The sequence below is a fragment of the Microcaecilia unicolor genome, chromosome 3, assembly GCF_901765095.1.
Source record: "Microcaecilia unicolor chromosome 3, aMicUni1.1, whole genome shotgun sequence".
Lineage (NCBI taxonomy): Eukaryota > Metazoa > Chordata > Amphibia > Gymnophiona > Siphonopidae > Microcaecilia > Microcaecilia unicolor.
This window is the reverse complement of record NC_044033.1, coordinates 174,380,004-174,405,195: the sequence shown is the minus strand read 5'-3', so window position 1 is coordinate 174,405,195 and position 25,192 is coordinate 174,380,004. Positions and strand designations below refer to the sequence as shown.

General features: G+C 43.8%; 1 protein-coding gene across 5 annotated transcripts in view; it reads left to right on the top strand.

The window, feature by feature from the left end:
• ARHGEF25 (Rho guanine nucleotide exchange factor 25) overlaps positions 1 to 25,192 on the top strand; it is a 317,210-nt gene that overhangs the window by 260,260 nt on the left and 31,758 nt on the right. For all 5 annotated transcript variants that reach the window (XM_030196600.1, XM_030196599.1, XM_030196597.1 and 2 more), the window contains 5 exons: positions 1,956 to 2,068; positions 3,872 to 3,938; positions 11,894 to 11,997; positions 12,845 to 12,914; positions 23,592 to 23,681. In XM_030196600.1, coding sequence (XP_030052460.1) covers positions 1,956 to 2,068; positions 3,872 to 3,938; positions 11,894 to 11,997; positions 12,845 to 12,914; positions 23,592 to 23,681 — 444 coding nt within the window. The remainder of the gene's footprint in view (positions 1 to 1,955; positions 2,069 to 3,871; positions 3,939 to 11,893; positions 11,998 to 12,844; positions 12,915 to 23,591; positions 23,682 to 25,192) is intronic.

The window sequence follows — 25,192 nt, the reverse complement described above, 5'->3', positions numbered from 1 at the left end:
ATGAGAAGAATGAGTGAGACTGCATCGCAGAGTGTGAAGTCAGTTGTGGGGAAAAATGAGCGAGATGCCATCAAGAGTGTATGAGGTCAGTGATGTGAGGAATAAATGAAACTTCATTGCAGTGTGAGGGCAGTTGTGGTAAGAATGAGTGAGACTCTATCACAATGCAAGGTCCCCACTTTATAATATTATAAGAAAATAAAGGACATCTTTTTTTAGATTTACTTTATAGCTCTCAATTCAAGATCTTTCTCAACTGAAAATAGGTTGCATTTGTTTTTTCTCCTGTCATGTCAGGAATATAAAGCAAGAATTATTTTTTTTATGATATGATATTTGAGCTTTGCCTCTGTTTCCAGTGCTGTATCTTTGAAGACACCCAGTACTCTGGGGCTGCACAAAACCTTACAACAGTCCATGGCACACACCAGCACATGTGCCCATAATGTGTCACCCCGTGAGCTGTGGTCATGGTCCTGGCAAATCAGCTGTTACCTGGCAAATCCTCTCGAAGCCTCTCCAAAATTCAAATAAGATGGGGGGAGGGAGGGTTGGTTTAGTGAAAAAAAGGCCACATCTTACCCCCATATATATTCCTGTGTTGGATCCACAGGGCTGGTTTTTTAAACTTTATTCTGCCTTTGATCATTGTTGCAAATGCTCAAATGACATGATAGTGTCACATAGATTATTCCTTGGGTCACTAATGGAGCGATGGCATCAAATGCCTGGAACTGGACTTTCTCTTATTAGGAGAGAACAAAAGAGCACATTCTAAACTTGTTGGTCCTGTTTCCTTCTTCTGGAAACAAAAAGTGTTAAATCACTTCAGTTTGTTGCTATTTTTCTTTCTTCTTCTTTATTTTTTTTTTTTAGATAATTAATGTAGAACACATCGTTGAGAAGTCACAGCATAGGTACACACAACTCTGGTGTTGTTCACACAGTGAAAGAAGTTTGAATTATTAAGTCCACAGACAGAACAGACAAAATTCATTCAAGTTCTACTTTTCTATCAGGTTTTCTTTATTTTTATTTTTTTTGTTTTGTTTAATTCTCAAGGAGATAGCTCTTACAGACGTTTCCTGGGTCCTTCTGTTTAGTCACGTTCACCATCCTGGATTTCAGCAAAGCTGAGGAGGGGGGGGGGGGGTGTTCAGGCCTCTCCATTCATCAATAAAAGCAAGAGAGGTCCAGGCTCTGTTTAAGAGCCCAGGGACTGGAATCTGCCTGCCAAGCATCTTCAGGCTACATTAATAATGCATAGGGCAGTGACATCCATCAACAAACAAGAAGTAATTAGAGTTTTGAAAGGAAAAACTGCTGCAGTAATGGCAGCTTTCTTTTTTTTTTGCAATGAGAGCTGTGCAGCCTGGATGATGCATGCTCTTGAAACATGGAAAGAAATTTGTATGGCTGGTAGCCATATCTATCATGGCATGAGACTAGCTAATCTAGTCCTAGTTTTATCCCATGGAATGCCTGAGTATCTTCATCTGTGTAACAGGGTAAAATCAGAACTTTTTAAGACATGGAAATGTTAGAAACCATTACTGTTCTGTGGTGCGGTGGTGTGTGTTATGTGTGTGTGTGGGGAGGGGGGGCAATGTGTGTTATGTGTGGGGAGGGAAGTGTATGTGTGTGGGGGGCAGTGTTTGTGTGGGAGGCTGTGTGTGTGGGGGGGGGCAGTGTGTATTTGTGTGTATGTAGGGGGCAGTGTATGTGTGTGTTTTGTGTGGGAGGGCAGTGTGTGTGTGTGTGTGTGTGTGTGTGTGTGTGTGTGATGTAAGCTCTAGCCCTGTTATGTGGTGGGCCATTTTGTGGACTGGATAGACTTAAATGCGCTATGTATCAGCATCTGTAATGTTACCCTTTCTCATATAGGAAGATGGAGTTTGAATATTCTGCTTTAACTTCTCCATTCTAATGAGCTGATTCTTTCTGCTTTGGTTTAGGACCCACATATATCCCAGCCCCCGGTTCCTTTTCTGCCAGAAGATGCTCCCAAACAAACCTACCCTGCTGCAGACAGTGAAGAAGAGAGGAAGAGTGCATTAGAAAAGAGTATGTAAGTGATTCTCCCCTTCCGAATATCCTGTTTAACCGCTCAGGCTGAGGCCATCTTCACTAGATCTGGCCCTACAATCTCCATAGAACTTCCTGCTTCAGGAATCCTTGGACAGGAATATGACTCCAGTTTACATTAAAACTGTCAAAGGTCTTTTATAGGAATTTAATTCAGTTGAGGCCAGTGGGAAGCTCGTATTACTATAATCACTGTCTCATGTAGTTCTGAGGGAGGTGGCACAATCAAAAGTGAAACATTTGTGGTCTTGCAGGCTGTTTTCAGGTATCAATAGTTGTTCAACAGTTTTGAGAAAATAAGCAAAGTAATAGAGTCAGGGCTTTTTTTGAGGGGGTACTTGGGGGTACTGAGTACCGGCACCTTTTCCATTGTCTGCTAAAATTGACCCATGGTCCCCAAGTTTTAATGAAAGAGCTCAGGCTCTACACATCAATTCTGCCTTGTCATAGATTCTATGACTGGTTGCAGGGGCCCTGGCTATTGTGGGGTGGGTCCCTCAGTGATCACCCCACCCCTGAAAGGTGACCTGGCATTTGAGTACCGGCATCTTTTTTGCTAGAAAATATGCACTGAATACAGTAGAAGTTATACCTCTTTTTGTTAGCCTGGTGAATATTTTTTTGAGATAGAAGCTTCTGGAACTATAAAGGTCCTTTCCTCATGCAGCATCCCTGGCTATAGAAGACTAGGACAACGAGGACTGTCCTATTGGTTAGAAACCACAGAAAGACATTAATGCAGCTGATAAATCGCCCGTGGCCAGGATAAGGAGAAGGCTGGTCCAGGTGCTAGGCCAAGACACCAGGAATCATTAGGAGAACTCTACTGCAGCTTAGAGGGCGCAGAGGAGAGTTGCAGAGAGAGCTCTTCCACTGGTTAGAGAACATGGAAGAGAGTTGCTGGGAGAGCTCTTCCATTGGATAGAGACTGGAAAGGAGCTGCTAATGGAATTCCTCCATTGGTTAGAGACTGTGGAAGGGAGCTTCCTAGAGAGCTCCTCTATTGGTTAGAGATTGTCCCCCCCTCCCCCCCATATTCAAAACTATTTAACAGGCCAGGAATAGCTCCAGGCTGTTAAATAGGGTTTAAGTGCCTAACCACAGATATTCAACGGGAGATAATCGGTTATTTCCTGCTGAATATCCTTGTTAGCAGCTAGCTGCTAACCGGCTATATCGCACAACATAGTTGGTTAGGTGCGGATATTCAGCACCTAACCGGCTATGTTGAGCAGTCAAAATAGGCTGCTCAAATAGCAGGCCTATCTTTGACCGCTAAAAAGTTAACCGGCTAGCACTGAATATCAGCATAGTGGCAAAAATAAACCCGGATACTCAATACTGGTCACCGAATACAACCTGGCATTGAATATCCGGGTTTAACGCTGGTGATGGACAAGAAACGTGCTGCCCACCACCGGCTGAATATCAGGTCCAGTGAAGGCAGCTGCTCGGAAAACTGTTATCATTCCTTATTGAAATGATTGTTTCTCCAAGTGACTGTGAAGCCACTTCTGATGTTGTAGAATGGCAATTCTCAACTCTGGTTCTGAAAGTTCTGTAAGCAGGTCCTCTTTCCAGAATATGCATAATGAAGGTTCATAGGATGTAGCTGCATACATGTAGCCTAGGACCCTAGTTACTGAGCACGTTTTCATTACTTTGAAAAGCAGGCATGTTTGAGGCATTGTGCACCCGAAATGTAGAAGGCTCTGCCTAAATGAATGATGATGCTGGAGCAAATCTTTCTCTGTTCTGAGCTCCTCTCTTCCCCTTCTTGTGCCAGGTACGTTCTGATGGAGCTGATTGAGACTGAGAAAATGTACGTGGAGGACCTCAGACAAATCGTGGAGGTTAGTTTCTTTTAATAATATATTTTTTAATTACGTCACCAAATCATGAGTTATTTAAATTTTTTCAGCAAGTTAAATAATTCAAATAAGGAAGGAAAAAAGCCTCAGAGAATGTACAAGGGCTAAAGTCCCAGTTCTATTTAACAATCTTCGGCAAAAAACCTTCCTCAAAATAAAATGGCCACAGTATTGTACCGACAAAAAAATTTAACTCAGTTGTGCTCATGTCTAGTCTTGCTTGCTTTTGCTATTCACTCCAACGGTGGCCAATGTTTCACAGTCTCACTTTATGACCATTGCTTCAGGGATTAGCTGGAAAACACAAGAAAAATTATCAGAAAAAATTCTCACACTGCACAAAACATTGAAAAAACATTTTTGTACATACATATTTCATTCTTAAGTTGTACATACATATTTCATTCAGTAACCCACATAAAAACAAAATGGCGCCCCAGCTGCAAAGATGCTAGCAGACTGTTATGTAATCAAAAGGGAACATTTCAATTGGCCGCTCTTATTCAAAATCTATAACGCTGTCATTGAAATATGCCATCAAAAATCAATAGAAAGAAATATCAGAAGAATGTTGCCATTCAAATGTATTATTCAAATCTGATGGTTCCAAAGTTCTTAGAGTATAGATCCAGTATTGTTCACGAGGCATCCAGGTGAACGTAATTACTTTGTCTGCTGTGCAACAGCAAGGACTTTGTGTGAAGACCGAGAGTCACTGTACCACATTGTGAAACTGCAAGCGAGGGTTGAGGGTGGGCCTGCACAATAACACAGCTGGACCAAGGTGTAAAACTGACAATAAGTGCTTTATTAACAGAAAACCTGAGGCTTGTTATGTCACAGGGCCAGGAACACAAGGTGAAAAGTTTCTTTGGTTTAACGAATACAGTCTTAACCAGGGCCTGTGGCTGACAGGGCCCAAACATAGTCTGAGGCTATTGACTGCCACGCCCTAAACACAGCCAGTAAGCTCTTCACTTTCTCTCTCTGAGTTCCAGGTCTGGCTCTAGCCAGATCTCAGGGCTAGGCTCACAGGTTTCAAATTAAAAGTGGCTTACCTTAGTCAGTTCACGGTCGCTAGACATAAGTTGTAGAGGCATATAGTGAGACTTCCCTGGGCCTCCCTTAACCCCAATATGGCCCTTCCTTTTATACTTTCTCTTTCCTGTACCTTCTGCTCAATCTCTCCCATCTCACTTCCTCCCTGAGCGGGACTAATGGGTTTAAGGTGGCTCAGGCTGTCTGAGAGACTGTCCTTTAGGATGAGGGGCAGTATTCTGTATACCCCCTCACATAAGGTTACCATACATCCGGATTCCACCAGACATGTCCTCTTTTTCAAGGGACTGTCTGGGGTCTGGGTGGTTTTTACCAGCCTGTCCGTTTTTTCAGGTTTCTGGGTGGGTGGGCAAGCTGGCGGGCCTTCTCTCTCCCCAACTGAACCTACCATAATGTGCAGAAGTCTTACGAGGCCACCACTTGAAATCTTGGTAGCCATTTTAAAGAAGCAGCAGTAGCGGGCAGGAAAGAATGGGTTCTTTCCTGCCACAAAGAGGTTCCTAAACCACCAGGACTGTAAGATAGGGGAGGGGAGGGGACTGGGTTGATATGCTGTGCATGGATGGGAGGAAGCGAAGGGGGCAAGAGCTGCACATGGATGGGAGGAAGAGTAGGGACAAGCTGCTGATAGATGGGAGGGAGAGAATGGTGCAAGCTGCACATGAATGGGAGGGAGAGAATGGGGCAAGATGCACGTGGATAGAAGGGAAGGGAGAGGAGAGGGAGACATGCTGTACATGGAAGGGGGAAGGGAAAAGGGTGAAATGCAGCACATGGATAGAAGGAGATGGAGAAGAGAGGAAAGCAGGTCATGCTGCTCATGAATGGGAGGGAAAGGAAAGGGGGACATGCTGCTTATAGAAGCTTGCTTTTTTGGAAATGTACATATTTTCTAATTTTGTATTTAGCAGAGTATGGAAGAAAATGCATTTCTGTTACTTTTACCAGTATTTTCACCGCTTATGGAATCTGGCTTTCTTGAGAGTCAAGGTGACTGTGGGGCTGGGGATAGGCCGGGGGCTGGGAGCAGAGCAGCATTTTATCTTTAGTGTCCTCTTTTTTGTCTCTGCAAATATGGTAACCCTACCCTCACACGCATCTACTGCAGGGACGTAGCTACGTGGGGCCATGGGGGCCTGGGCCCCTGTAGATTTGGTCCTGGATCCCCCTGCCAATGACCCTCTCGACCCCCCTCCCGCCGTCGCCGTGGGATACCTTTGCTGGCGGGGGACCCCAACCCCCGCCAGCCGAGGTCCTCTTGCTTCCCACGCAAGGCTTCATTCTCTGGTACGTGCAGGACGTCAGAAACAGAACGAAGCCTTACGCGGGAAGCAAGAGGACCTTGGCTGGCGGGGATTGGGGTCCCTCACCAGCAAAGGTAGGCGATGACGGCGGCAGCGGGGGAGGGTTGGCAGCGGGAGAGGGGTTGAGAGGGTCGTTGGCAGGGGGGGCAAAGTTGGTGGTGGCAGTGGCGGCAGGGGTCAGCAATGGCGGGAGGGGGGTCGGCGGCGCTGGGGGGGGGGGCTAAAATGTGCCCCCTCACCTGGGCTCTGGACCCCCCTCCTGCCGAAGTCTGGCTACGCCCCTGGTCTACTGTAGAAGACTATCCAGCTTATTTTCGAAAGAGAAAAACGCCTATAGTGCAACCTAAATCGGGAGATAGACGTTTGTCTCGCAAAGGCGCCCAAATCGGTATAATCGAAAGCCGATTTTGGGCGTTTCCAACTGCACTCCGTCGTGGAAACAAATAAAGTTGACGGGGGCGTGTCAGAGGCATGGTGGAGGCGGAACTGGGGCGTAGTTATCAGCCGAGCAGAGATGGGCGTCTTTAGCTGATAATTGAAAAAAAAAGGCATTTTTAAAGCGATTTTGGGTCACTTTTTTTGGACCCTTTTTTTTCACGAACAAGTCCCAAAAAAGTGCTCCAACTGCCCAGATGACCACTGGAGGGAATCGGGGATGACCTCCCCGGACTCCCCCAGTGGTCACTAACCCCCTCCCACCAAAAAAACCCCACTTTAAAAACTTTTTTTCCAGCCTCTATGCCAGCCTCAAATGCCGTACCCACCTCCATGACAGCAGAATGAGTTCGATCCTGTCACAGCCTTTCCCTGGGTCAGATGTGGCTCTCGGGTGCACTAAAGGGTCACATCAGCATTGCATTGTGGTGGGTGTAGGGTATTGGGCTCCGTGATTTCATTAGCTTGTGTTACAGTCTCACGATGTTGGTAGTTGGTAGGCTCTTCTCCCATGGTGCTTTTCCCCCTGCCTACTGGGTCAGAGTGTGCCCTGTTGTGTTTCCTGTTGTAGTCCATACGGTAGTGGCCATTTTTGTAAGCCAGTTTTAGTTCCCTTTCCTGTGTTAGCCACGTTACAGAACTTAGTTCTTCCCTTGAATATGGCTGAAAGAGGGCATTGTACAGCATTCTGCCAGCTCTGACCTACTGCTCTTCTCAGTACCAGGGAGACTCGTTGCCAGTGGGGCACAACCTGTGATCTGCAGTTAACTATGAGTAAATGCGGTTATTCCAATAAAGGACGTTTTTTGAGAGATTAGACTTCAGGTGTCAACTGGTGTGCCAATGTTATACAGCAGCAACAAGTCCTAGAGGCCTGCGTGTATGCAGGTCCCTGGAGCACTTTTAGTGGGTACCGCAGTGCACTTCAGCCAGGTGGCCCCAGGCCCATCCCCCCCCCATCTGTAACACTTGTGCTGGTAAATGGGAGGCCTCCAAAACCCACTGTACCCACATGTAGGTGCCCCCTTCACCCCTAAGAGTTATGGTAGTGTTGTACATTTGTGGGTAGTGGGTTTTGGGGGAGGGGGGTTGGGTGCTCAGCACCCGTGGTATGGGAGCTATGCATGTGGGAGCTTTTTCTGAAGTCCACTGCACTGACCTAGGGTGCCCAGTTGGTGTCCTGGCATATCAGGGGGGCGAGTGTAGTACGAATCGTGGCCCCTCCCACGACCAAATGGCTCGGATTAGGACGTTTTTGAGCTGGGCGTTTTTAGTTTCCATTATCGCTACAAAAACCAAACGCCCAGCTCAAAAATGTCAATTTTTTCGAAAATACGGTTCAGCCCGCCCCTTCACGGAGCTGTTCTGGGAGATAAACGCCCATGGAGATAGGCGTTTCCGTTCGATTATGCCCCTCCACGTGTCTGTGTCATTCTAACAGGAAACAGCAGAGACTGTGTATAGGGGCTGAGTGTCCCTGTGCCTCTTTATCAGGTCAGTGTAGGGGCTATATATGAGAACAGAGTGCTCCTGTAACAACACTACCAAGATATGGAATGGAGGAGCAGCAGCGTAACAGTTAGATCAGCAGGCTGAGAACCAGGGAAGCCCAATTCAAATCCTATTGCAGCTCCTTGTGACTCTGGGCAAGTAACCTTCCAGGTATGAAAACTTAAAAGATGAGGCCTCCAGGGATAGAAAAATACCTACTATACCTGAGTGTACAGCACTTTGAAAGTTGGGTTGTCAACTGGCTTTATTTTATATTTTGTAGGCAGGCTGATCAGTCCTGCTTTTATCCTTGTACTTCTTATTTCGCTAAGAGCAGCAGGAACTACAAGTTCATGCATGCAGTCCTGTAGGTCTATAACCAGGACTAGTTCAGCCCTTGAGGATGACACAGGGCCAGTTAGTAGCCACATTCTTGATGCCAGAACAGATGAACTCTGAACTGGGGAAGGGGCCAGCCAACTGTGAGAGAGAGTCCCCTCTCTGGCGCTTGCACACAGTGCAGATGCCGGGCCATGTTTGGAATTTCACATTTAGCGAGTGGGAGCCTATGGTTGCTCCGTTCTCAAGCTGTTCCCATGAGGCGAGGGGAAGAGGTCACATAGAGGAAGAGACAGGCTTGCTCTTCCTGTCCCTCTCCTCCTGCCCAGCCTAAGGGACAGCAGTAGCTTCAGAAACCTACTGGCTCCCAGTCAGGTTAACAGCAGCTGCGGATTTACTTCCTGTTCCCAAATCTATAGGGAATTGGATAAGTGAAAGGGGGGGGAGGTAAGAAGCAGCTGGACAGGATGATAAAGTTATAATTTCTTGGAATTGCTGACATTAGCTTTGAAACTGCTTTATTAAAACTAAATTGAAAAGTGCAGCGCAAGGAAATCATGTACCTGTATAAAAGCAAATTAAGCAAAACTTTTGAAACACACTCAATCATTTATGAAGTAATAATAATAATAATAATAATAATGCAGAAGGATTTGAAAACTAATACATAGTACATTGTTGTCTAAAATGCAAAGCACATTTACTTGGTGTGATACACTGAATCACATTGTGGAACTAGTTGTATAATTAGGGGTTCTGAGTTTAGATTTTAACCAATAAACAGTGATAATTCACCTCCAATGCAAACAAACAAAAAACCTTAAAATAGGTGTTTATTGGATAAATGAATTTTCCTGGCTTCTTTCACTCTCCACTCTGTTTTTTTGTGCCTTAGCTGCACTGACCCCTCCTAAGCAAATGGACTGGGAAATGTGAACATCAGAAGGGCAATATTCCAAGGGGATTCACTACCACCCTTGCTATTCAACATTGCTCTAAGCTCCTTAACGTACGTCCTGAACAAAACAAAACTGGGCTGTGAATGTCAAAGCAGAGTGGAAAAATCTCCTATTTATTGTATATGGATGACCTGAAACTTTATAGAGCATTAAACATTGAATTTACAGTAAAGATGGATTTTGGATTTCACAAGTTTGTGATTATCAGTATAAAGAAGGACAAAAAAGAAGAAAAAAGAGGGGTATAATTTGAAAATGGAAAACTGATGAAATGTTTACCCATAGACACAGTAACAAGTATCTAGGAATTTTAGAACTGGATAACCATTGGTCCAGTTTTTCTCCTTTTCCCCACCCCACCTCGCCCACCCACCCATCCATCATTGGTCCAGCTTTCCTCCTCTCCCCTACCCACCATCAGTCCTGCATTTCTTTTCTCCCCCCACCCCACCTCCCCCTGATCAGGCTTCTTTCCCTTTTGCTCCTTCTCTAATGGGCAATGGCATCCTTCCCTCTCTCTCTCCCTCTCTCTGTCCCTCCCTCTCCCCACCTCACCCCCATACCTTTTCAACATGCTGCTCATGCTAACATCGGAGCCTTCTGTTTGACCTTCTCGCCTATGCGGAAACAGGAACTTGTGTCAGACAGAAGACTCTGATGTCAGCTCAAAAGGGAGAGAAGACCGTCTGCAGGGGGGGGGGTGGAGGAGGTCATGGGTGGTGATGTCACTTTCTGGGGGGGGGGGAGAGGAGGTCATGGGTGGTGATGTCACTTTCTGAGCTCGAAGAAGTGCTGGAATGCTGTTTCGCTCCATTCCAGCACAAATTAAGCCCTGACAATAATAATAATACTAATCAAAATGCAGAAAGATTTGAAAATTAATATGCATTTCATTGTTGCGTAAAAGACAAAGCACATATACTTGATGTGACATAAGTAATTCCAAGATGTGTGTAATAGGGCATCTGTTTTTAGGATTTAACCAATAAACACTGATAAAACACCTCCATTGCTAAAATGATAAAAAAATATTTAAATAGGTGTTTAATGGATAAACTCTTGACAACCCCCCTCCCTGTAGTATTCTCACCCCTCCCCAGCTAGTCTTGCACTCTGCACTCTATTTTGAGCCTTTGCTGCACTAACTCTTCTTAAATAACACAGACACATATATATTTGATTTTACCAGAAAATGTAGTCAGCACAGTGGCATAACCAGTTTCGATTTGGGCCAACCCACTGGTGGCGCAGGTCATTAGTGTAGCTGGTGGGGATCCCCAAGCCTTGCCAACTGAGGAGTCCTCCAGAACCCCCTGAGCTGTCTCAACTCTAGGGCAATCAGTAGCACGTTTGCAGCCACTGACACCGACAGCCCCCCCATACCCCCACATATGTTCAGTTCAACTTGCCCCCCCCCCCACATACACACGTGTGCAAGGAGGAATGCTGGTTGAACTGAGCATGCAGCGGGGGGGGGGGGGGCTGCTGATATTGCAATTGCACCACTGACCCCACTGACTGCTCTAGAGTTGAGACAGTTTGGGGGGCTCCAGAGAGGACTCGTAGCTAGCAGGGCTTGGGGATCCCTGCCAACCAAGGTACTCATTATTTACAACCTCAGGGAGTGGGGAAGGGGGAGGAATTGGTGGAGAGGTAATGCATGGGCTGTGCCTACCCAGGCCCACCCAGAAATTGAGGTCTGGCTAGGCTACTGACCCAGCAGTAGTACATGTGGCACAAAATCACCCATAAACACCAACAGGTCTGGCTAGGCTACTGACCCAGCAGTAGTACATGTGGCACAAAATCACCCATAAACACCAACATTTTTTGTCCCCTTTAGATGAACCTCTGATTTACTGGAAACTAGGGGGGGGCGGGAGTTATTAAGATGCGGTAAAACCTGAAAATACTTTTATGCATGAGATGCATGTGTGTGCAGTGGAAATACGCCAACACACACAGAAGGTGTTCTCTCCACAGAAGAACAACGAAGCAAAGGAAACAGTGGATACAAAAAAATCTGTGTCGGGTCGGGTCGTTGTTTTAATTGTTTTGCAATAAAGAACTTGTTTAAGAAGACACCACTTGAGAGAGGATTTTTTTGTATCCACTGTTTCCTTTGCTTTGCAGTGGAAATACAACATGCTAGCGCATTTCACGCATATTGGGGATATCTGCTTCCACTGTTTGTAAATATACCTTATACATATTCATTGTAAATATCCTGAAAATTAGAGTTGCTTGTCCCTGATCCTAATCTCTCCCTTTATAAAGTCTGCAGAAGTGTTTCCAAAACTGGAGGGAGCATGGGAGATGTTGCACTAATGCTGGGGTCTCTCCTCCACAGGGCTATATGGCCACCATGAGTGCCAGAGGTGTGCCAGAGGACATGAAAGGGAAGGACAAGATCGTGTTTGGGAACATTCATCAGATTTATGATTGGCACAAAGAGTAAGTACTGAATGCAGCTGTGCTGGAGAGCAACAGCCGACAATGAAGTCTCTGATACAGGAGACATTTCTCTGAGCCCCAGTTCCCAGCTAGTGTGTTTATCAAGCACACAATCCCTCCCACAGTGACTGAATCTTCTTTTTCAGAAATAGAGCACTCCTCTGTGACAGTGACAAAGTTCTGTTGGATAGGACTCCCTCGGCAACAGTGCTGGTTTCTCCTCCCCCCCCCCCCTTCTCCCATTAGATGGGATGGTCTATCTAAGAGTGACAGAACTTTCCTCTGACAGTGACAAAGTGCCCCCATTATACAGAACTATCTGTGACAGAGACTGGTTATCATAATATGTAGGACTCTCAGTCCATTTTTAACTTGCCAAGATACAGGCAGACTACACCAGTCTCCCTATTTGTTATATTCTCCAGTAGAGAGGTGTGGTAGCCGTGTTAGTCCACTCTTAAAGGTTATCAATAGAAATCAAACAAAATAAAACATGGAAAAGAAAATAAGATGATACCTTTTTTATTGGACATAACTTAATACATTTCTTGATTAGCTTTCGAAGGTTGCCCTTCTTGGTCAGATCGGAAATCTGACGAAGAAGGGCAACAATGGAAATATTCTCCATTAAGCTGTAGTCAGTTCTGCTGTTTAAAATGATCCTGATTTGTATTCTAATTTAACATATTCTCTTTCGCCCTACAATCTCCTTCTCTTTTTCCTTCACATCCCTCTCCCTCCTCTTCCCTCTCCTCCTTTCCCCCCTGCCTGTCTCTTTTGTTTAATCCCCTCTCCTTCTCTTATCTGCTGCTTCTCCTCTTCTCCTCCATCCCTTATTGTTTCTTAGCTACTTTCTCAAAGAACTGGAGAAGTGTCTGCAGGACCCTGATCGCCTGGCGCATCTCTTTATAAAACATGTAAGTTTACAGGACCCTGAACCTTTCCAGTGATCGGAAATCTCTGTCCTAGATCTTTCCACTGCTGGAGAAAAATACTGTGCAGGCAGGACTGGGTTCTTTATTCCTTTCCAAATAATTCCAGTGGCTTTATGGTTTGCTTTTTTTCATATACCGTCTTTCCTTTAGTAATAACATGGTGGTGTAGATTTTAAAAAACTCATTAGACAGACAGGAACACCATTATTTTACAGGAAAGACAAGGAAGTGAAACAAAGGGTAGAATAGCTTGGAGGAGCAGTGAAATAATCATATGGGGGGGGGGAGGGATTGAGCGTTTCAGTAGTCTGAAGGAAAGGGAAGAAAAGAGGATTGCGGAGGCTAGTAGGTCTGAGAGGCTGGGGGAGTGAACTCCAGAGTGAGAGAGCCATACAAAAGAAAGCCCTATCGTTCTCTTTGCTTTTTTGGTCACTGCCGCACACTGATCAGAAGATTTCAAGGTATTGATGCCTAGATCCTTTTTCTGGGTAGACTCCTAATGTGGAACCCAGCATTGTGTAGCTTAAGGTTATTCTCTGTGACTCAGAATAATTCAGACACACATGGTTGCTGTCTCCATCAGCTGCTTATTCAGACGTGCTCCTCCAGCTTGACAGTATAAGTATTCAGCCAATCAGGTCAATCATGTGCCTTCCCACCTCGCAGACGTCAGCAGCCTGTCAGTTCTTTTCCTGTACTGTGCAGTGGACATTTGCTCCTCACGGAAAGGGAAAGCGTCTCTTCTGACTTTAAAAAAAAATGGAAACCGCAAGTGCCATCCCAAAGGGCCTCGTAGCTATACTAGCGGGTAGTTCCAGCTCATCTTTTTCTTTCAGTTATGAACCTTGCAGGCTCATTGCAAGTACCAAAGTGTTCCTGCACCTCTGTTCTAACCTCTCAGGGGTCTTCTTCAAAGCCAACATCGTCGGACGCTGCGACTGCACCAAAACTACTTGTTTCTGAAAATCCAGATACACTATGAGGCAGATTTTGGATAAACCCCCAGATTCTATAAAGGTCGCCCAACTTTGGGCACAATCCCAAGATGCGCATGCAACTTAATTAGTTTACGAGCCAATTACAGTCAATAATTGGATGCTAATCAATTATTGATGCTAATTTGGGTTTCTGTGTGCATCTGCCACTGTATTATTCTATCACCATGGGCATTTAAATTCCAAAGGGGCCAATATTCAGACCACAGGAACTAGCCTGGCTAACTCCTGCTGTCAGCGCTAATGCCAGATGTTCAATGCCAGGACATTTCCCGGTGACCGGCATTGAATATCCGGTTTATTTTTGGCTGGTTTGAACTTAACTGGCCAAGCCTGTATTTGGTACTGATCAGTTAAATCCAAACCAGCTAAAGATATACTCGCTATACACGTGACAAAAGATGGCCACCAAACCCATTCTAAAAATCGGCAGATAGCCAGTTATATTGCACGATATAACCAGCGATACGGAGGGGAGACAGCCGGTTATCCCCAGCTGAATATCAACAGATAGCCGGCTTGAGGGCATTTAACTGGCTAGGTGCTAATCCTGACCGGTTAAATGTTTTTGAATATTGGCCAGAGAGTGTACAACCCAAAAGGGGCATTCTGAAAATTTGCATGCAGTGCTATCGAATAACGTGATTTATTCGCCCGAATGCCATGAGTTGGGCACCTTTCATAGTATCCCAAACATTATCTAACATATTACTTTCATGGATAGTAAATATTCCCCCAGTGTGCCCACAGTATTCATTCATAAATCAACATTGTTTAGTAAATGGGTATCCTCAGCCATTTTTTCTGTATGCAGAAGCAAGTATAGAGATGCGAACTCTTCCCTGATGAAGATTTTCGAAACCTGGCCATGTTGGCAGAGGTTTGAATTGGGAGAAAAATTGCTGCTTAAAGCTAAGTGATATTATAACAAGTATTTAGAATACTACAGTTAGAAATTAATTTGAAGATGTTGATTTACGAAGAAAATTATTTAAGGAAAACTATATGAAAACATTGAAAAAAAGTAATAGAAAAAAACTGAAAAAAGATCTTGATAGAGGAAGGTATACGGGTGGATCAATGACGATGTGAACATCACCATTTAATATATTGGAACAGCGTTCCCAGATGGTGTCTGTCGTTAAACATTCTGAGGATCCCCATTTACTAAACAATGTTGATTTATGAATGAATACTGTGGGCACACTGGGGGAATATTTACTATCCATGAAAGTAATATGTTAGATAGTGTTTGGGATACTATGAAAATTGCATATTGAAATAATCTCCACACTGGAAATATAAGATCTCTTTAATGAGTTGGGCACCGGCATTTACACCAGGTTTTAGCTGGTGTAAATGCTAGTGCCCAAATTTGAGGGCGGAAATTGGTCCTATGCACTGAGCGCCCTTAATGGAATAATGCTTAGTGCCAAATTTTTCTACGCTGATTTTTGAGCACCATTAATAAATCTGACCCAAAATATGGAGAGGGAAATTCACGTATCCACCTCAGGACAAGGGAATTCCCATACTAATTTACAATAGAATCAACCAAATGTAAACCCTCTTGTAAAACAGGAGCAGGGCTGCATATCCAAGTCCCTTCATGTGCAGAGGGACTTGCCAGATGGAAAAAATTTTCCCCGCCCAAAACCAGCCCCAAACCAGCCCAAAAACTGCACAAAGTCATTTGCATACAAATGACCTCATTAATAAATATTAATGAGGTCATTTGGATACAAATGACATCATTAAGCCCGCCGCCTGACGTCATTAAGCCCGCCTCCATTGGGCTCCTATTGGCTGCGGCCGCGGAAAAACGCAGCCGGCGATAAAACCGTGGGGCGAAAAACCACACTCGGCCAAAAAAAAAACCTGCCCGGCCAAAAATAAAAGCCGCCCAAAAAACTGCAACCCGCATACGGTGTGAAAAAGCTGCAGCGGGTCGCGGAAAGGACCCGCTGCAGCTTTTTCATGCTGCGTGCGGGTTGCGGGATTTGGGGCGGCTTCTTGTTGCCCCGCTGGCGGTTTTTTCGCCCGCTGCAGTTTTTTCTCTCAGCCATTGGCCGCGGTTTGGCTAGTTTTCCTGCGGCCACAGCCAGTAGAAGCCCCACGGAGGTGGGCTTAATGGCGTCATTTGTATGCAAATGGCCTCAATATTTATTAATGATGTCATTCATATGCAAATTGGCTCATTAATATTTATTGATGATGTCATTCACATGCAAATTGACTTTGTGCGGTTTTGGGCTGGTTTAGGGCTGGCTTTGGACATGACAAATTTTTTCCATCTGGCAACACTCAGTGATTTTAGAAAGCAGCACATGGGGAAAAAAGTTCTTACTTCTCCCCCCCCCCCCCCCCCCCCCCCCCCACACACACCTATGGGGCAGTTTTCAAAATATTTCTCCCTCTATAAAAGGCTGTGATCAGCAGTGCCCTTCCTCTCCCCAATACCATCCCTTCATGCCCTGCCCCTGGTCAGACTCTTCTCACCCCAACTTCAACACCTCTCCCCTATGACAATCACACCCCTGATGGCTTTCCCCTTTGATTGCCCCACAATTGCAGGATCCTAATGAAAACCATCCCCCCTCCCCAATGGCATCCCTCCCTATGTGCAGACTCCCACAGTGACTCTCCAATTGTAGTCCCTCCCCATCCCTAGTCTGTGCAGACACCCACCATGTGGTGTCCTCCTCCTGAAGCAAACTCCCTTTTCCTGGTGCAAATCTCCCCCCCCCCCCCACCATTCCAATCCCAGTCCTGGCCTTACTGCAGATCCTTGGGGAAATAGGAGAGATGCCCACTTGCTCATAAAGCGATGCTCCTCTGGTTCAAAATGGTTGTTGAGCCCTCTAGAAGTAACATTGCAGTATTAAAACTAGGGGTCAGTCTTCCTTGGGGGGGGGGGAGGGGGCAAGGGTGTTACATACAGGGCAGGATGCCATTGAGGGTCTTGAATTTGAGGAGTGATTGCCAAAAGAAGGGGGTCTGTAAGGGACAGGGGTCATCATCAGGAGGGTTTGTCTTTGCTGGGGATTTAGCATACTGGGGGAAGGTGATTGCCATCAGGTGGGTAATTGCTGTTGGATGCATTGCCCTCAGGAGAATGTCAGGGGAGGGGAGAGGAAGCTAACACAGGGTGTTGGTGGCATGGGGGGGTCTTGCCATTGGAGGCTGGGCCGGCATCTGGAGAAGGGTTGATTGTGGAATCCGCGGACATTGAGGGGAGATCAGAGGGAGGGAGAGTAATGCTGGAAGGTGCAGTAGCCATTTTGAGGCTAGATCCAAGAGGCGTAGAAATGAGTCAGCATCACTCCTCTTAAGACCCCTAGACCACCTGAAATATTAAAGGTAGGCTCGGGGAGTAGGCGAGTTACAAGGGATTGTGGGTGTGGGGCTTCTTTTAGGGCCTATGTCTTGTCTTTTGGGAGGTTAGGGAGGGGGGATAGGAATCAGGGGAAGGGAGGGAGGGGGGAATAGAATTGAGAGGTGAGGGGGTTTTGTTGTTCCTATGTACTATGTTTAGGAGGATTGTGGGGGTGGAGGTCTTGACCTACATCTTTGGCGGAATTGGGGGGAGGGAAGGGGAGATCGGAATTGGGTGAGTGTGGTCTTACTTTGCCTATGTCTTGTACTAGGTGAACTGGAAAGGAGGGAGGTGGATCTGAATCGGGAGGGAGGGAAGGAGGAACTGAATGGGAGGGACTGGCTATTGCTCTGGGGGGTTTTGGGAGGGGGGATCAGATGATCCTTTAGACCACTACCCGGAAATTAACTGAGCACTGACCAGTATTCAGACTGATGCCCAGTTAGTTCCACAGTGTGCCCAGTTAGTTCCACAGTAGAAGTTAGGAGAGCCTTTTTGCTGTTCTAACTTTATCCACTTACTTTACCAGTTACTGGCAATACCAGTTAAGTGCTGGCTGCACCAAAGTTCCATCCCTGGACCACTCCAGTTCTAACCAGACAGTGCCTGTATGGTCTCGGGCAAAACTCTGCAGCACTACCAGTATAGGTGCCACCAAATATTACTGGATAACCTGCTTTCTGAATATTTTAACCCCTACTTACCAATAGACAGAATCTTTCAGCTCTGTCTGTCCTTAAAGGCCTGAAAATAAGATGATATCTTTTTTATTGGACAATAAGAAAATTAAATATAGAAAACATTAAGTTAGTCCGATAAATAAGCTATCATCTTAATTTCTTTTCTGTTTTGATTTATTTCTATTTATTAAGGTTAATGACAAAATCTTAAATTTTATACGGGACTCAATGGGCAGCCAAAGCAGTTTAATAAGTAGTGGAGAAGTGTGGTCTCGTCAATGAACATGACAAAGGATACATGTTGCTGTATTCTGCAGTGTTTGTAAATATTTTAACTTGGATTTTGATGGAGCAGAATAAAAATTATATTAAACAGCTGCGAGTGAATCTGAGTTTGCGAACTGCAAAGAAACCCGCTTTGACCACCAAAGAGATGTGATGAAGGAAGGTTAGTTTTGAATCCAGCCATACTCCTAGATATTTAAATTTGTCCACCGGGGTAACCGGGACATCAAAAAGCTGGAGAGAGGAAGTTGGAGGGAGTACATGGCCCATAAACAGCATGCTGTGGTTTTCTCAGGGTTTAAGACTACTTGGTGGTTGTTAAGCTAATCAGCAACCTGTTTTAGGCAGCTCTGTACTGGTGACAGATCATAAGTACATAAGTATTGCCATACTGGGAAAGACCAAAAGTCCATCAAGCCCAGCATCCTGTTTCCAACAGTAGCCAATCCAGATCACAAATACCTGGCAAGATCCCAAAAAAGTACAAAACATTTTATACTGCTTATTCCAGAAACAGTGGATTTTCCCCAAGTCCATTTAATAACGGTCTATGGACTTTTCCTTAGGAAGCCGTCCAAACCTTTTTTAAACTCCGCTAAGCTAACCGCCTTTACCACATTCTCTGGCAACGAATTCCAGAGTTTAATTACACGTTGTGTGAAGAAAACGTTTGTCAGAAGAGGTGTAGTGAATTAGAAAAATGTCATCAACATAATCATACAATGTATAAAAAACAGCAGGTTTATTCTCACATAAAAAAAATCAATCGAAAGATTTGACGCAGTCCTGCGTTTTGGTGCTAACCGTGACTGCCTCAGGAGTCAATGTCAATTAACTCAGCCACCGATGATAATAACACATAAAATGGGCTTGAGAATCCAATAATACAGCATTCAGTGAAAACACAAGAAGGTATTGTAACAGCAACAAATGTGTGTCAACAATGGACGGTCATAGATAATAGCTGCTTATCCCTGAAGACTGGACTAGTGAAGCAAAAGAAATAAATTGAACAGTATAAGACAGTGGTTCCCAAACTTGGTCCTAGAGGTACCCCAGCCAGTCAGGTTTTCAGGATACCCACAATGAATATTCATGAGAGAGAGATTTGTATGCACTACCTCCACTATGTTGTTGTGTGATAGATATGGAACCATCTTGGTATCGAGGAGGTAAAAGGTTTGAAAGGTTGCAGAGAAGAGAAGTTAAGTGGATCTATAGACTTAAATCGATGCAGCCTGTGGTTTTAAATCAGGATTTAAAATGGACAGTATTTTTGTGAAGGCAATATTTGTATATTTACATATGACCTATAGATGGCGATCTGGTGTCTGATGAATATATGGAATTTGGAAAAAAAAAAGTATTAATATTGTTTTGTTTTTGGAATGTTTTTAATAAATGTTAAAAATGTAAGAGATGTTTTTATGATTTATTAATGAAGTTTAAATATCGTAATGGCATAAAGGGCTTCAGTGTTTAAAACATTAGCATGGGCGTCTGACATAAGCAGCGCTATGGTCAGATGGAAATGTATCTGAACCACATACACAGCAGCCACAGAGTAAGTGTTTAAAGAAGTTAGTTATATATATGTCCACTGTTTTTTTTAACTTTGGGTACTAACTATTGCTATACTTTAATGTAGATTGGTTGTCTGTATAAGAATTGACCCTGAAGAAGCCATGGTAATAGTGAAACGGGTCCCGTCAGTTATCTCTGAGCGGTTTTCAGTATGCCACCTGGGTTTAAATAAAGACAACCACCAGTGCTTTGATTTTTACAAGGCAGCTTTTTATGAATGGCTGAGTTTCAAACACTGAAAACCACTAGCGCTTTGATTATTTGGTGCAGCATATGTAAGAGTGGAGTTTAATTGTTGGGTGCACTGTGATTTTTGTATAAAGAGCAATTATTTCAATAAACATTTTGATATTTTTTTTTTCTGTACTATTTTGGAAGACCCCATTTTTTTTATTTTGTGTAGTTTGGTCATTCCTAACACTTGGACATTTTTCAGCCATAATGGAACAAAACAAAACCGTCCAGGACTAGAACTAAGGCATTTTGAGCTAGACCTGTTTTTATAATGAATAAGGCACAAAAAGGTGCCCAAAGTGACCTGATGACCACTGGAGGAAATCAGGGATAACCTCCCCTTACTCCCCCAGTGGTCACTGACACCCTCCCACCCCCCAAAAATGTGATTAAAAACATTACTTACCAGCCTGTATGCCAGCCTCAGATGTAATACTCAGGTCCATTAGAGCAGCATGCAGGTTCCTTGGGTAGTCTAGTGGTGGGTGCAGTGCACTGTAGACAGGTGGACCCAGGCTCATACCTCACCCTACCTGTTACACTTGTGGTGAAAACTGTGAGCCCTCCAAAACTCACCCAAACCCTACTGAACCCACATACAGGTGGCCCCCTCCATCCATACAGCTGGGGGTAGTGGGTTTTGGGAGGGCTCAGCAGACAAGATAAGGGAGAATGTGAGAAGACATGAGGAGTGAGATGTGTACCTGGGAGCATTTATATAAAGTTCACTGCAGTGCCCCCTAGGGTGCCCCATTGTTTTCTTAGGATGTCTGTGTGGCCAGTCTACTAAGAATGCTGGCTCCTCCATCCCCATGGCTTGTTTTTGTGTGTTTTTCACTTGAACTTTTTTTTCGAAAATAGACTAAAAAGATAAACGCAGAAAGCACAAAAACATCTAGCAAATAGCCATTTTCAAACAAAAAAAGATAGGCATTTTTCGGTTTTGAAAATGGCTATATTCCCCACTTGAATTACCCACTTGAATTTTGGATGTTTTTAGCAAAACATCCAAAGTTGGACTTAGACGTCATATCAGAAATGCCCCTCCACCTGTACTAAATGTTAACATTAAAAAGGTATGAGCTAAATATACAGGTCAGTATTTAAATTCCATGTTTGGTGTATGTTTTAAAAGCTGGCTGTGACATTCAAATTATTCTTGATTTTCAAAATGATTTAACCAGCCTGAAATGACCACTGACTGGTTAAATTGCTTGTTTGGGTCTATCCGCTAATTTTCAGTGGCACTTAACCAGTTATCGCTGCTTAAAATTAGCGGTTAGTTCTTAAGTGAAAATCCGCTATTTTGGGGGCATTCCAGAAATGGAGTCACACTTGGCCAGTTAAGTGCCGATATTCAACACTTAACCAGCCAGGGTAACGGCATAAATGGGACCACAGAAAACACAGGCCTATCTTTATGCAGCAACCCATGGCCAGTTAAGTTCTGAATATCAGCTTAACCAGACATGTGTTAGCTGGCAACACATAAAGCAGATATTCAATCCTAAAGCCCAGACATGGCCCAACACTGAACATCCAGGAATAACGCTGGCAGCAGTCAGCAAATCGCAAACTGTTGCCATAAGAACATAAGTATTGCCATACTGGGACAGACCGAAGGTCCATCAAGCCCAGCATGCTGTTTCCAACAGTGGCCAATCCAGGTCACAAATACCTGGTAAGATCCCCAAAAAGTTCAATACATCTTATGCTGCTTATCCTAGAAATAAGCAGTGGATTTTCCCCAAGTTCATTTTAATAATGGCTTTTGGACTTTTCTTTTGGGAAGCTATCCAAACCTTTTTTAAACCCCACTAATCTAACTGCTTTTACTACATTATCTGGTAACGAATTCCACAGTTTAATTACATGTTGAGTTAAGAAATATTTTGTCCAATTCATTTTAAATTTACTACTTTGTAGCTTCATTGCGTGCCCCCTAGTCCTAGTATTTTGGAGAGAGTAAACAAGTGATTCACGTCTACCCATTCCACTCCACTCATTATTTTATAGATCTCTATCACATCTCCCGTCAGCCATCTTTTCTCTAAGCTGACGAGCCCTAGTCGCTTTAGCCAGTAGCGCTTTAGAAATGTCAAGTAGTAGTATAGGGAAGTCATCCCATCCCCATTATCATTTTTGTCGCCCTTCTGTGTACTTTTTCTAATTCCACTATATCTTTTTTGAGATGCAGTGACCAGAATTGAATACAATATTCAGGTGCAGTCGCACTATGGAGCGATACAAAGGCATTATAAATGTCCTCATTTTTGTTTTCCATTCCTTTTCTAATAATTCCTAACATTCTATTTGCTTTTTTAGCCGCTGCCGCACACTGAGCAAAGGGTTTCAGTGTATCATCAACGATGACACCTAGATCCTTTTCCTGGTCAGTGACTCCTAATGTGGAACCTTGCATTTCGTAGCTATAGTTCGGGTTCCTCTTTCCCACATGCATCAATTTGCACTTGCTCACATTAAATGTAATCTGCCATTTAGACGCCCTTTCTCTCAGTCTCATAAGGTCCTCTTGCAATTTTTCACAATCCTCTTGTGATTTAACAACTTTGAATAACTTTGTGTTGTCAGCAAATTTAACTACCTCACTAATTATTTCCATCTCTAGATCATTTATAAGTATGTTAAAAAGCAGTGGTCAGAGCACAGACCCCTGGGGAACCCCACTATCCACCCTTCTCCATTGAGAATACTGACCAATTAACCCTACTCTCTGTTTTCTATCTTTTAACCAGTTTTTAATCCACAATAGTACACTACCTCCTATCCCATGACTCTCCAATTTCCTCTGGAGTCTTTCATGAGGTACTCTGTCAAATGCCTTTTGAAAATCCAGATACACAATATCGACCAGCTCACCTTTATCCTGAAATGCTAGCTGATTATTTACTCCATAGAAGTTTAGCAGTGCTTTCCGGATAGTGAGCAGTGCTCACATCCATGCAGAGCAGGAAGTGCCGCCAGTATCCGGATTGCTGCATATTGAAACCACTACATGGATAAAGTTAGACAGCAATTGTTTTTGTCCTGACTTTATTCTGATAGCAGTCTGAATATTGTTGCTGCCTGGATAACTGGCTGTTCTACACACACAGTGCCCTGGATATTGCCGAGGCTCCCCGTAAGGATATGTAGCAGCATGATCTGGAAAGCGGCAGCAGTTGTCTGGGTATTTCCCTTTCAGTATTGACCTTATAGTGCCTGTTATGGCTAACACTTGTCAGTCCATGGGAATGACAAAGCCCATCCTTGCATGAAATGGGTGGTCTGTACACCTGCTGTAAAAATCATGAGATGTTCCAGGGCTTCCAGTTGGCTGCTTGTCATGTAGACACAATGAGCAGGTACCAGCTGCATTGGCGGGCTGCAGTTTGTGTGTGTGTGTATCTCGGCCTATATCAGGGATGGGGGGAGGATATGAGAGGACGTTTCTGTTTCTGTAGTTTGTTAAACTCATAGGCTTTGTCTTCTCTTTCTTTTCTAGGAAAGGCGATTGCACATGTATGTTGTTTACTGTCAGAACAAACCCAAATCAGAGCACATTGTTTCTGAATATATCGACTCCTACTTTGAGGTAACTGAAAGGCAGGGTTGGGACAGATTGTTCAAGCTCTTCACTCTGTGAGATTTCACACCTCTTGGAAACAGATCCAAGTCCATAAGGTTTCCAGACACATCCATGTCATTACGGACAGGTTGAATCAGTCCTGGTTTTCCCTCTTGCATCTGTACTGTGGTTCTGAGAGAAACTGGAACTACATTTACAGTCTAGGTGTGCACTGAGAAGAATCTAGGGCCGGCTCGGCCTGTCTCTTATGGCATGGAAACAGTTGGTAAACCCCTGTTCTATTGCCTGTAATCCTTCCAGTTCTCGTATGTGGAGTGGAGGAGTAGCTTAGTGTTCCAGCAGTGGGCTGTGTTATGTTATGTTATGTTATGTTATATTATGTTATAGCAGATTTATCACCCGCCAACTCCCTCAATTTGAGATTCTAGGCAAAATACAAATAAAGAAACAGATGAAGAACATCAGGAAATTACAATACATAATTTAAAAAAAACAGTCAAAAACAAAAACCATATAGAGAGGAGACACGAAGTTTGGGGGTTAAATTTCTTCTTTCTTATCCCTGTAAATGCTTAGTAAATTACCTAGATAAGAAATATGTTTTCTTTGAACCAGTGCAACTGAAAGAATTTTTGCAAATGAAAAAAGTAACCAGTTAGTATTCTGAGAAGTAAAAACTTGGATTTATTATGTTAATTCGTGGATATCTCCAGGCCTTCTTTGTTATTCCATTTCTTCTTTAAAATACAAACCACCGATGTTTCTTAACGTCCCCATTCTTATTTTCTTCTTTTTTTTTGTTGTTTGATTTAGGTGGTCTAAGAAAGAGTTATATATCTTCATGTTGATTTCTTTAAATATTACTTACTCTCAATTTCTGTTGCAAGATGTAAATGCTTGTATTTAAATTGTGAAATTTAAAATAAATAATTAAAAAAAACAAACAAACCATATTACTTAAACTCTAATATTTTCTTATCCTACCAAGAATCAAAACAAACAAGTCTTCAAATGGAATAATAACCTTTCACCAAATGTATTTTTGAAGGAAGATTATTCCATATAACGAACTGCCAAAAACAAAAAAGAATGAGAAAATAAAGCTTTGAATCTAGCAGACGTAATCATCAGAACAACTAGAAGCAGCTGATTACAATGAGTATTGAGTAAATGGGACAACCCCTTCAGACAATTACCTTCCAAAAATTTTTAAAACTAGGCAAAATGATAAAACCAGGATTCAAATCCTACTGCAGCTCCTTGAGATCATGAATAAGTCGCCTGTCCCCGCCCCCCCCCCCCCCCCATTGCTTAAAGGCAATTCTATAAGCTTGCACTTAATGTTAGGTGCCTGATACACATGTACGTTATAAAACACTACCACTTGTGTGTGTCATTGGCACCAATAATTGGCATTTACATGTGTAAGTGGTAGGCACTGTTCTATAAAGTATGTGCCAAATAACATGTAAGGGGGACTTACACATGGGCACCGCACAGACAGACCATGGGCTCGT